A 13,497-nucleotide genomic window follows, 5' to 3' on the forward strand; every position below is an offset into this window, starting at 1 on the left:
GGACCAATTGTTTGATATTGGATAGTTGATTAGAGTTTGCTGTGAGATTGTGCTTCCTAGTAAAGTCAGAAGCCACGCCCATAAAGTCTCACCATAAGGCTGCCCAAACAGGAGCTGACCATGAACAATAACAATACGCATGCTAATGTGGATGGTGGGGGGGGGTATCCCTCCTTCTGCCTAAAGAACTACAGGCAACTAAGGGATGCTAAGAGGGAAGGACACACCAATTGGTTATTTTATTTTTTGATAAAACATCATCAACCCCTCCAAATTAGTACTCTATAGATAACAGGTGAATGGTATCCTTAGGAAAGCAATGACCAATCTCACTCTGCATGGGTTTTGTGGGGGTGGGGCTTATAAGATTTTACTCACCCTCCCCTTCTTGAGGATCTATGCACACTTAATGGTTTCTGAGATGAGAGAGGCATTTTCTTCAGTAGTGTAAACACGCATAGGTCCTCATTGATTCTATAAAGAATCCTAATCAAAGTCATTGATTTACAAACAAAACAAAACAAAACCCAGACCATGAAAGTATAGTGGGCACTAGCCTAAAGGAAGATGTAGGATCAGAGAGTGTGGAAAGAATAAGAGAGGGTGACAGGGGTGACTATGATTAAAATACATTAAATACATGTATGAAAATGTCATAAAATATTATCCATAGTTACATACATTAATAAAATTTCTAGAAAACAGCAAACAGCTCTGCAAGTGGAAAAGGGGTGAGGCAAAAAAAAACAAGGGAAGTCCTTGCAAATTCCTGTGCTAAATACTCCTACTGTGGTCAATTCCAAGAAATCAATGCAGGTTAGATGTTAGTGATATGTAACTTTAATCCATTTCTTGGGATACAGAGGCAGGAAGATCTCTGTGAGTTTGAGGTCAGCTTGGTCTACATATCAAGTTTCAAACCAGACAGAACTACATTGCTGAGACCCTGTTTTAAAAGAGGAAAGGGTAGTGAAGAGGAAGAGGAAGAGAGGGAGAGGAAGAGGGAGGGAGATGAAGTCACTAAACACGCAGTTGGAAGAGATGTGGATGCTTTTATGTGATACCCAATATATTGTTATTGGGAGAAGAATTAATTGGGATGTACTAAAAAGATATTATGGACCAGGTAGGATTTGAAAAAGAATTGAAAAGTGCATAGGATTGGACACTGTCCCTTTATAATACCATTATACCAGTTCAGTGATTTCCATGTCTCTCTAGACCAGTGGTTCTCAACATTCCTAAGACTGCAACCCTTTAATAAGTTCCTCATGTCGGGGTGATGCCCACCCATAAAATTATTTTCATTGCTATGTCATTACTGTAATTTTGCCTCTGTTATGAATCATACTGTAAATATCTGATATGCTGGATGGTCTTTTAGTCTCCCTTTTTGGGAGACTAAATTACCCTATAAAAGGGTAATTCAATCTCCCAAAAAGGGTTGTGAAACACAATTTGAGAACAGCTGCTCTAGATGGTGAGATTCCAGGGGACAGAGGAGATGTCTTTGTAATAGTCCTACACTTGGGTGTTTCACATGTTTGTTGAATGAATGGAAAGTGAATACATGGAGAACACAGGGAATTTCATGATATAGGAAGGACATGATTCCTTCTGGAGGCAACATACAAGAGAGCTGGGCTTCAGTAAGAATCCCCTCTTGTTGGAGCAGAGCATTGGGATCAGTTATAAGAGCTATCTATATAAAAATGTACCCCAATATTTGTTTACTCAAAGCATGAACACATTTATTTTGCTCATGAATCTGAAATTCACACAGGACTCAGCAAGACCAGGTCACTTTGGTTTTGTTGGCATCATCTGTGGGGGAATGAAGGCTGGAAACTCTTTCCTCAAGGCTCCTTCCTCTGTCTAGAGACTGGATGCTGTTTACTCACAGAGATGTAGGCAGATATAGATAGCTATGAGGTCTGACTGCATCCTCTTTCTAGTATGTGGTCCTCTGGGAAGCTCACAGTTGGTAACAGTTCAGGAATTCCACAGTGTGTACAGGAAGCAAACCAGGAGCATGGTGTGGTTGTATTGGTGGTTCATTCCTATAATCCCAGTATTTCAGAGACCAAGGCAGGAAGATTGTGAGCTTGAGGACAACCTGTGCTACGTAGTCCTAAGCCAGCCTGGGCTACATATTAAAACTCTCTCAAAAAAGTAAAGCAAAGTTCCCTAAAACAAAATGAAAGAAGGAAGGAAGGAAAGAAGAAAAGAAAGTTAGCATTATTTTTCTGTTTTCAATGCATCAAGCAGTCACAAAGTATTGTAGTTTCTTCTCTGTTGCTAAGTTAAAATACTATGACCAAACCAATGTAAGGGAGGAAAGGATTTATTTCAGATAAAAGTGTTTATTAGAGGTCCACTTCCAAGTCACAACTTATCAGGAAGGAACTCAAAGTGAGAACCTGAGGCAGAAACTATAAAGGATGCTGCTGCTGGTTTGCTCAAGATCATTGTCAGCTAAGTTTTTATATCAGCCATGTTCACTCACGTAGGAATGGTGTCACCCACAGTGGGCTCAGCCTTCTCACATCAGTTTATACTTAAGACAACCCCTCCCCCACAAACATGCCTATAGGCTGATCTGATCCAGGCTATTCCTCAATAGAATCTTTCCTCTCCCACAACTCTAGAGTGTGTATGTAAAGTTGACAATAGGGTCTTTCCTCTCCCACGATACTAGTGTGTGTGTGTGCGTATAAATTTGACAATTAAGGCAAAATAAGACATTGGGATTTTAAGGATCTTGAATGTCTCCCTAAAATGTTTCTTCTTTTCCCCTGTAGTAATGTTTCGTGTAGTTTCTGATTCTCCCCCAGTTCTTCTTACACATAGGCCCGTCACTTCCAGCAAGCCCATGAGAATAACAGTGACCGCAACCCTATTTTGGAATCACTTTTATTCTTGCACTTGCTAAGTTATCAAAAAGTCTCTCTCATGATCTTAGTACACTGAAATAAACCCAAGCATCTTGCCCACTCAATCCTGTAATGATGGCCAACCTGACCAGCCCAGACATGTTTCTTGTCTCCTGTCTCCAAGCTAGCTCAAGCTCACATGTTCTAGTGCCCTTGAGCAGGTGATAATGATGTGGCTCCTGATGGAATACACTTGTGACAACTCTGAGCATCAAGTTTGTCGTGAGAACATCTCAAGGGACTCTAGGCTTGTTACCCAACAGCTCAAAGAAGAGACCAAAGCCACGAAAGTGCATTAGCTCCCTTTCTCATCATTAAGACAAAACACCTGACAAGCAAATTTAAACAAGGTCTGGTTTACCAAGTCTCACAGTTAGGGGACATGGTCCATCATGGCAGATAAGGCATGGTGGCAGGGTCAGACGACCAGATGGTCACATTACGTCTCCCACCAGGAAGCAGAGTGAACAGAAAATGAGACAAGATCATAAAACCTTAGGACTACCAGTGACCAACTTCCTCTAGAGAGGCTCCACCTCCTAAAGGTTCCACAGCCTTCCCAAATAGTGCCACCAGCTAGTGACCAAGTGTTCAAACACATGTGCCTGTGGGATGGGGGTTATTACACATCAAAAGCACAATGGCAAATAATAGGTAATACTGATTTTATCTGCCAGGGCTTCCTAGGCTTAGACTAAATACACTGTTCCCAGTCACAGACTTGAACCCCCTGGTTGTTTCTGTATACAGCTGTGGTCATCACTGCAAGGTCTCTCTCCTATCAGCATAAAGGGTTAGTGATGAGGACATAGTTGGCTCTGATCACACCTAGGAGAAAAAGATAAGAACAAGGTATCACTTAAGTTTTGGACTTGTCTTTTTGTGTTTGCAAAAAGGGAAATTTATAGTCAGAAGGAAGTCATGAGGAGGAACCTCATACTTGTCAAACGGCTAATATTTTCCCAAGGGAGTGATGATGGTTTTAAAAGTAGAGGAAGAGAGCTGGGGAGATGGCTTTGTGGATAAAAAAGATAGTCGTGCAAGTCTGAGGACCAGAATTCGAATCCCCAGAACCCTGTAAAAGCCCAGTATACAGCATGGGAATCCGGGCTGCCCAGTGAAAACATAGCCTGAGGCTCCAAGGTTGCTGAAACAGGAAGTCAGGCCTGCAACATGTCCCTATTGGTCCTCTGAAGACAGCAGGGGTTGGTACTGCATCCATTTATGTCCATTTCACCTGTGTATCTAGGCCAGCAGTGACAAATACAGCTGTCAACAGCATCTTCACATGAGTGAAGACATATTCACGTGAGTGAAGACATCATTGTGACAAGATTTTGACCAACAAAGAGGCACCAACGTCTCACAGTGTGTCTCTGTGAATCCACTACCTGCGCAGACACAGTAGTAGTTGACTTCCATGGAGACATGGCACATTTATCAAAGTTGAATTCATAATGGTCTCCAAGGAATCTTAGAGTGCATAGTTGTTGTGGGAAATATTAAAAAAGTCCGTCCTGCCATCTCTCCATGGATTCTGACTAAGCTCTAGCGTTCCCGCCACTGCCAACTCTCTGGAGCTGCTGGTCTCTAGACCAGCAAACACTCACCCTGTGGAGCCATAGGACCTCCTCTGGGTCTTCTCTCTCAGCTGTCCTGTTAGCCACCTCTCCAGCAGGGGACCCCAAGTTCCTCTCGCTACCCACCCAATGCCCACACACCCATGGTCTGTGAGCTCACCATCCAATAACTTGATAGAAGCATAACTCTTAAAGCTTGATTAGTTGTTGGGTTTTTTTTAAAAAAGATTTATTTATTTTATGTATCTGAGTAGACTGTAGCTGTCTTCAGGCACATGAGATGTTGTGATGCCATTACAGATGGTTGTGAGCCACCATGTAGTTGCTGGGCATTGAACTCAGGACCTTTGGAAGAGCAGTCAGTGCTCTTAACAACTGAGCCATCTCTCCAACCCTTGATTAGAAATAGGATTAGCAATAAATCCAATATACAATTGGATTTATGTATATTTAAAATCACAATTACGAGATGCCAATATAGTAATTTCGGAGCCAATTTGTTATGATAAAAACTTTAACTCAAATATTCTAACCTTTTGATAAGCATGTCAAACTCCATTTTGGTTCCTCCTTCTCTCCCTGCGCGACCTCTGAGACCTTCCAACTCCTAGCTCTGCCTCTCCTTTCCTGTCCAATCACAGGCCTTCCACTGTCCTAAGAAGCTCGGACAAGGAAAATATTGCAACGCATAGTCACAGAAGTGAGCCCCAAGAGCATCCTGACATGTGGCGCACAATGCCTGTGTTGGTATCCAGGCACAGAAGCAGGAACAGCCATTGGTTTCATCCTGGAACCATATTTACTTTACATCCAGATCACAGCTTTCCCTCCCTCCTTCCCTCAGAATTCCTCCTCTTCCCTTCCCAACTTTCTTTCTCCTCAGAGAAGGGGAGGCCTCCCATGAATATCAACCCACTTGGCCTATCAAGGTGCAGTTGTCAGGGGTCCCTCATGCAGACCAAGTTGCACATCATTTTCATTTTTTATAATTCTATGTGCTTCCCTTTGCTTTGCTGCCTGGACATTTGGTGTGATATCTTAAAAAACAAAACAAAACAAAAACAAAAAAAATATTGCCAAGGTCAATATGCTTTCTTCTAGGAGTTTCTTTGTGCATGTGTGCTTATGCAAACATGTGTGCAGGTGTTCTCCAATATCAGAAAAGTGTGCTGGAGCACCTGGAGGAGGAGTTACAGGTGGTTGTGAGCCACCCAATGTGGAGACTGCACTCAGGCCCCTGGAGCCAGCCAAGCTGTCTCTGCAGCTCTGTGTTTGAATTTTGTGCATAGGGTTAAAGGCCAAGGGTCCAATGCCATGCTTTTGCATGAGGATATCCAGTTTTCCTAACAGACTGTCCTTGTATACCATGTTTACCGAGTCGCCTTGTCAAAAGGGACTTGACTGTATATGCTTCAGTTTATTTTAGAGTCTGTTTTGTTCAACTGATCTGTGTCTGCTTGTATCTCTCTCTCTCTCTCTCTCTCTCTTTCTCTCTCACTCTCTCTGTGTGTGTGTGTGTGTATGTGTGTGTGTGTTTAGTTTGTAGTCTAGTATACCCCAAATAAATGAATAAATAAAAAATAAAAAACAGTTTACATTACAACAATTTTGAATGTAACTTAAAATCATGAGCTGGTGTGCATCCAGCCCTTTCGTTGTCAAGATTGATTTTTGGCTATTCAAGATCTTCAGTAGTTTCCATATGAATTCTAGATATTTTTTTCTATTTCTGTGAATATACACTGCTGGAATTTCAATGGAGGGTATGCTGAGTCTGTATGTATATATGCATATATGTATATATATATATATATGTATGTGTATATATATGCATGTATGTGTATGTATATATGTATGTATATATATGTATATATGTATGTATATATATGTATATATGTATGTATGTGTATGTATATATGTATGTATGTGTATGTATATATGTATGTATGTGTGTATATATGTATGTATGTGTATGTATTATGTATGTATGTATGTGTATGTATATATGTATGTATGTATGTATGTGTGTATATATATGTATGTATGTGTATGTATATATGTATGTATGTATGTGTGTGTGTATATATATGTATGTATGTATATGTATGTATGTATGTATGTATGTATGGCTTTTTCAAACATCTCTAGAGCTATATTTATGCCCCTTTTTCCTCTTCTCTTTATTACCCTCACTCTCTCTCCCCAGTTCCTCCTCTCTTCATAGCTCCCGTGTTGTCCTGTTCACGTTAGATAGCCTATGGTCCTGTATGTTATTCTCTCTACACACCTTTCCCTGCTTCCCCATGGTCCATTTCTACTTCCCGAGCCTCTGCAGTTAAGGGGGTATATATTCAAATATAGAGACTTGAGAGCTAGGATCCACAAATAAGAGGACATGGGGTGTTTGCCTTTCTGGGTTACCTCACTCAGTAAATATCTTCTAGTTCCATCTATTTACCTAAAGTCTTCACAGTCTCTGTTTTCTTCACAGCTGAGGAGCAGTCCATTGTACACAAGTGCACACGTACTCATCATGTCCACGCATCAGTTGAAGGACACATAGGTTGTTTCCATTTCTCAGCTCTTGTCCACAGATAGAGTGGCATTCAACATGGCTGAGTAAGCGAGCATCCATGATATAGCATTCAAGGTCCTTTAAATACATGCCAAGGCGTGCCGCAGCAGGGCTGTGTGCCAGACTGACTTTCAGCTTTTTGAGAATTCTCCTCACTGATTCCCATAGTGGCTGCACCAGGTCTCAGTCCCATCAGCAGTGAGGACGGTTCTCCTTCCCAGCATTCTCTCTAACATTTGCGCTTGTATGTTTTCTTGGTCTTAGGCTATCTGACTGGGGTAAGATCAAATCTCAAAATAGTTTCAAAATTACATTTTCCTAATTGCTAAGGATGTTGAACATTTAAATATATACTTTTTAGTCATATTTATTTATTTAAGAACTCTGTTTACCTATATACACCTTTTAGTTCAGTCATTTATTTTCTTGATTCTTTGGTTTTTTTCTGAATTATTTATCCTTTTTGGATAATGATCTTCTATTGGGTATATAGCTGGTAAGGATTCTCCCCTACTCTGGGGGCTTCCTTTTCACTTGATTGATGGTTTTCTTTGTTGTACAGGAGCCTTTAAATTTTATGAGGCCCCACCTCATAAAAAGGTGTCAATTGATGGCCTTAATTCCTGGGCAAATGGAGTTGCATTTCCTGCAATCATGTCTTTTTTCCCTTGCAGTTGAGAGTTGAGGTCTCTGATCCACTTGAAGTTGATTTAGGGGCAGGGTGATAACTATGGGTCTTTTATCTTTCTTCTACAGTGTGGCCACCCAGCTCAGTGTGGGAGGTACCATCTCTAGACAGGTAGTCTTTTGGGCTGTATGAGAAAGAAGCTAGCAGACCAGGAGTGTGGGTAAGCTAGCAAATAGTGATCTGTTTCAGTTCCTACCCTGACTCCCCTCCATGACTGACCGAGGGAGCATAAACCAAATAAAACCCCTTTCACCTCAAGTTGCTTTTGTTTGGTGTTACCATAGCAACGCTACAAACTACAAACAAGTCCCTTGTTTCCTTGTCCCCACCCCAACAGAGCAACTCTTAAGTGTGTTACACCTGTGGTCTTTTAGTATTCTTAATCAGCCTCAAAGTACTATTAACTCAAGTCCCAAGTTAGGTAAGATATCCAGATACATTCACCCAGTACAACTGCAAATCACCACCCTTTGGAGCACTTCCTTTCCCTCCCTGGCTCTGGGAATTGCCCTTCTCAGCTTCCCGTTTTTATCTATTTGACTTTTTTCTTAAGATTTCACAGAGCAGGGGGATGTGGCTCAGTTGGTAGAGGGTTTGTTCAGCATTTGAGAAACCCTGGGTCTCAAAACCTCATAAACAAGAGTGGTGGTCAATGCCTGTAGTCCCAGCACTTGGAAGGGGGAGGCAGAAGGGTCAGGAGTTCAAGGTTCTATTGGCCTATATGGTATTGGAGACCAGCCTGGGCTACATGAAACCATTTAAAAACAAACAAGCAAACAAACAAAACAAAACAAAACAAAACAAAGCAGTAGACAGCCAACCCAACGAAGTGATTTTATGACTCAAAGGGACTCAGTCTATCTTCTGACTTTAAAATGTTAACTCAGGAATGGTGACCCAGATAAGGAAAAGCTGTTGTCTGAATGGGTCGGGACTATAAAGACTCTAATTCTTCAGAACAGTAGGGCTTGGCTTCCCCACTTAGCAATGTCTGCACAATTTAATGTTGACTGTCCGGTGCACATGTCCACTAACTTCCTTTCGCTTCCACTCTCATTTTTGATTTTAGAGTTACATGGGATTTCTACACTAAAAGGCTCAAACAGCCCAGTAGCATCCCTCCACCCGTTTAAGCGGTGGACCTCGCCGAGAGCCCGTGGGCTCCACCCATTTAAGCGGTGGACCTCGCTGAGAGCCCGTGGGCTCCTGCTGTGGTTCTTCAGCTTGTGGAAACAGCTTCCCATGAAGGTTGTGCCTCCCTAACCAGCATCTGGAACACAGGCGCCCCTTTTGAATTTATCTGCCTTCCCAGCTGCTGGTGAGTTCTGTCTCTGGGGAGAGAATGGCTTCCTGAAAGAACCACAAGCAGTTCGGGCTCCCTGGGCCGGACTGTGCAAGACATTAAAAAGCTTGGAGCCAAGCCAGGCTTCAAAACGGATCTTATTAGCTTGGTTGGGGGATTCATTGCAAATACCTGGGTATCCTATAACCTAGGCATTGCTGGGAAAGCGCTCGCAGAGTTCTCCAAGACAAGCCACAGCCAAACCAGTCCTACAAGTCAAATATCCAGATGTTTGTCTCTCTCCAAGGCCAGGAGAGCCCTCTGCTGTCCCAGGTGCCACACCTACTGGCTTTGCCTGTCCCAAGAAACCTCAAAGACTGGCCAGGACACTGCTGCAAGAGCAAGCTGGGGAGGGAGAGGAGGTGCTATTCCTTTTTCTGCCACAATCTGTGTTGAGTCAGACCCTGAGGCTGGCTGGGCTGGTTCTGCAGCAGTTTGCTAAGCAGAATGGGCTGTGGTTAATGATTGACCCGTGGGAGACCTCTTCCCTTCCCTCTTGGAAGGCAGCCGGGGAGGTCAGTGCCAGGGACCTGAAAGGGAGAGGAGGATCTGCAGCAGCTCTTACACAGAGTTGAGTAGGGAGGTCAGAGCCTCCTCTGGATGGGCCCCTCCTCACCCCGGAATGACTATCTCCAAACTCCACGGCCACCCACTGGCGTCGCCAGGGATCCTAGGGTGAATTATTCCAGGAAGTTTCAATGGGAGAGCTGAAAAACTAAGTCACTCTTGGCCAGCCAACCACAGTGACAGAAAGTGTTGCGCCTACGCTGGTGAGTCTCCGGCTTCTTTGGGAGGCGGAAGAAAGGGAAGTGGAGACATTTGGGGACCTGGTGGTCTGGGTCTCTCTTCCTCATGGCTTCATCCAGTAGCTCCAGCAACATCTGCTCCCGTGTCATCGATCACAGCTATGTCCCTGAATTTGAGGTGACCACTTGGATCAAAATCACCCTCTTCTTGGTGTACCTGATCATCTTCGTGGTAGGCATCCTGGGCAACAGCGTCACCATCCGGGTCACACAGGTATTGCAGAAAAAGGGCTATTTGCAGAAGGAGGTGACAGATCACATGGTCAGTTTGGCTTGTTCAGATATCTTGGTCTTTTTGATTGGCATGCCCATGGAGTTCTACAGCATCATCTGGAACCCCCTGACCACACCCAGCTATCCTCTGTCCTGTAAGCTCCACACGTTCCTCTTTGAGATGTGTAGCTATGCCACATTGCTGCACGTGCTGACCCTCAGTTTCGAGCGCTATATAGCCATTTGTCATCCCTTCAGGTATAAAGCCGTGTCTGGACCTTGCCAGGTGAAACTGCTGATCGCCTTTGTATGGGTCACCTCCGCCCTGGTGGCACTGCCTTTGCTCTTTGCCATGGGTGTCGAGTACCCTCTGGTGAAAGTACCCACTCACAGAGGACTCAACTGCAACCTCTCTCGCACCCGCCACCACGAGCAACCTGAAACCTCCAACATGTCCATCTGCACAAACCTCTCCAACCGTTGGGAGGTTTTCCAGTCCAGCATCTTTGGGGCCTTCGCTGTCTACCTGGTGGTCCTGGTGTCCGTGGCTTTCATGTGTTGGAATATGATGAAAGTATTAATGAGGAGCAAGCGGGGCACTCTGGCAGGGACCGGGCCACAGATGCAGCTGAGGAAATCGGAGAGTGAAGAGAACCGGACCGCAAGAAGACAGACCATCATATTTCTGAGTGAGTCTGGGTCGTGGGGCAACGTGGGCCTTCTGGCCTGAGAAATGACACCCGGAGTTCACTGAGGGTAAAGAGTAGGGGCTAAACAAGGGTCTTGATGCTCACCGGGGCACGTGGGGAGATGTCTCTTCTTTGGGCTTAGGAAATTTGTGGTCTGTGACTTTGAAAGGTCTTGTACTTCATTTCTGTGACTTCGGGCTATAAACAAAGTGTTTTAGATAAAGATACTGGGTGATAAGAGGGACCTATGAAATCACCCAGGTCATGTGAGAGTTCCTTTGGACAGGGACAAGTCCTCCAGAGATTAAGAGAGACTGTTATCGTACTGGATCCTTAGGCTAGAGAACCTTGGTCAGGCAGGGAAACTTTGTCCACATTTTTCCCCTCCTAGGAAGAAGCTGGCTTTTCAGGGATACTTGCTCTTTAGACTGCTATTTCTGGCACCTGTGATCTGCAGGTCTTAAGAAACTTGAGCTTTGATCTGTTCACCCTGAGATGTGTGTGGGCGCTCTGCTTAGATTTCTGCTGGGCCATGGGTCTGTGCTTTCTAAGTACGGTGAAGAGTAGCAGGGATTCCTGTTCATCTGAGGAGTTGACTTCAGCATTTCTCAATGCCCCTGCTTCTGGTGCAGAGAGAAACTTGGTGGTGATGCAAGTATTTGAAATTGAGGGTCTTCTCTGGGCTTAAGGGGACAATTTCTAGGGAGACCCCAAAACCTTCAGAAGAAGACTCTTTGGAAGCTGGAGATGGGGTTCAGATGGGAGAGTACTGCCTAGCATGCTAGAAAGCCCAAGCGCCTTCACCTGCAATACATAAACTTGATGTGATGTCCCATATTTGTAATCCTATCATTTGAGAGGTAGACACAGGAGGATCAGAAGTTTAAGGTCGGGCTGGAGACATGGCTCAGCAGTTAAGAGCACCGACTGTTCTTCTGAAGGTCCTGAGTTCAAATCCCACAACCACATGGTGGCCCACAACTACCCATAACAAGATCTGACTCCTTCTTCTGGAGTGTCTGAAGACAGCTACAGTGTACTTACATATAATAAATAAATAATTTTTTTAAAGAAGAAGTTTAAGGTCATCATTGGCTATATGGTGAATCAGAGGCTACGCTGGGTTCTATGATACCCTAAAACAAATCCGAAAACAGAGCAAAACAAAAAATCTTGAATTAAGGGCTGGAGAGATGGCTCTGCAGGAAAGAACTTACTGCTTTTCCAGCAGAGCCTGCTTAGAGTTCCAGAGCTCTCCTCTATCAGTTCAGAACTACCTGTAACTACTCCAACTTTGGGGCCATGACGGCCTCTTCTGGACAACTTAGATACCTGCCTTCGATATACACACATATGAATAATTTTTTAAAAATCTTAAAAGACACACCAAACCAAACCAGAAGGATCTTGTCACTGACCCCGGGAGCCAGGACTTTAACCCAGACATCTGTAGCATGTGTCACCAAAGGCTGCTGAAAATATTTTTCAGCAAAAACGAGGAAAAGGTCATATCATAGGTATGTGGGTGGAAGTTTGGTCAAAGGAGAGTTGAGATTACACACATTCTTTCTTCAGTGTCATTTCCTGAGGGGGGGGGAATCAATCCTGGGGTTGTTTGGGTGTCAGAAACTTGTGTAAGCAGTCTCAGGGCAGGAAGGCACTTGAGTCTTAAGTTGGCTCTTCCTTTGGCTGAGGATGGGTCAGCTGCTGATTTGGTTTTAATCCAAGTCTACAGAAAACGTTAAGAGATCAGCTTGCAAGACTTAGATGAGCCCCTGGTACCGACTGTGTTACTGGCACGGAAGGGGGCCCCGGGGCGTCAGCTGGGGTTTCTAAGTTCTTGTTTTCTGACTTGGAGAACTGGATCCAGGACATTTAGATAGCGGTAGAGACAGTTTACCATGAAAGAGGTCACTCCCAAGCAAGGAAATGGGCCAGAGAGTGGAAAGGAAAGAAAGATTAGACGCTCTAGGGCCCTGGATTCTTGGAGCTGTGCAGTTTTGCTCACCGTATTCTACAGTCATATATTCTGCGCGCCCTGCACCTTGCGTGTAGCCCTGGGTCCTACATATTAATCCTGGTGCCCTTTCCTCTACTCTTCTGCCTCAGTTGTCCTGGGCAGTTTATGTGTCCATTTTATGGAGGAGGAATTTGGGGCTTAAGCTATGTACTGGGTTGGTGGCTCAGTTAGTAGAGTCCTTAGCACGCACGAAGGCCTAGGTTGCGACTCTGACGCGGCGTAAAACGGGCGGTGGGTGTGTGCAGCTGCTGTCCTAGCACTCAGCACGAGGAAGCAGAAGGATCAAAAGTTCACAGCTATCCGCACTCGGGCTAGCGTAGCATCTATTACGCCCGTGTTTAAAAACAAACAACAACATTGACAAAACCCTGTCACACGCCAGAAATGAGGGTCTGCTCAGGCTTCCATAGCCCCGGTGGAGGGAAGATGGTGTGAGGCAGGACATAGGCAAGGAAGGAACAAGCCGAGCGAGGTCGGCAGGCTGGCGCTCTGGGAGCCAGAGCGGGGAGTCCTGTGAAATAATGTGACATGGCAAGGGAACCGAAGTCAATACAATCCGTCATTCCCTGTCTGTTGATCAAAATATCACAGGAGGGACAGAAAGTGTGTTTGTTTGCTTGAACGTTTGGTGAGAAGCTTCTTTTTGCTTCT

General features: G+C 44.4%; 1 protein-coding gene across 1 annotated transcript in view; it reads left to right on the forward strand.

The window, feature by feature from the left end:
• Positions 1-9,464: 9,464 nt before the first annotated feature.
• The window catches only part of Gpr39 (G protein-coupled receptor 39), a 209,446-nt gene continuing 205,413 nt past the window's right edge, over positions 9,465-13,497 (forward strand). Inside the window, exon 1 of the mRNA XM_052200117.1 lies at positions 9,465-10,826. Within this exon, the coding sequence (XP_052056077.1) occupies positions 9,971-10,826 (856 nt within the window). The 5' untranslated portion in view covers positions 9,465-9,970. The remainder of the gene's footprint in view (positions 10,827-13,497) is intronic.

Source organism: Apodemus sylvaticus, chromosome 12 (assembly GCF_947179515.1).
Source record: "Apodemus sylvaticus chromosome 12, mApoSyl1.1, whole genome shotgun sequence".
Lineage (NCBI taxonomy): Eukaryota > Metazoa > Chordata > Mammalia > Rodentia > Muridae > Apodemus > Apodemus sylvaticus.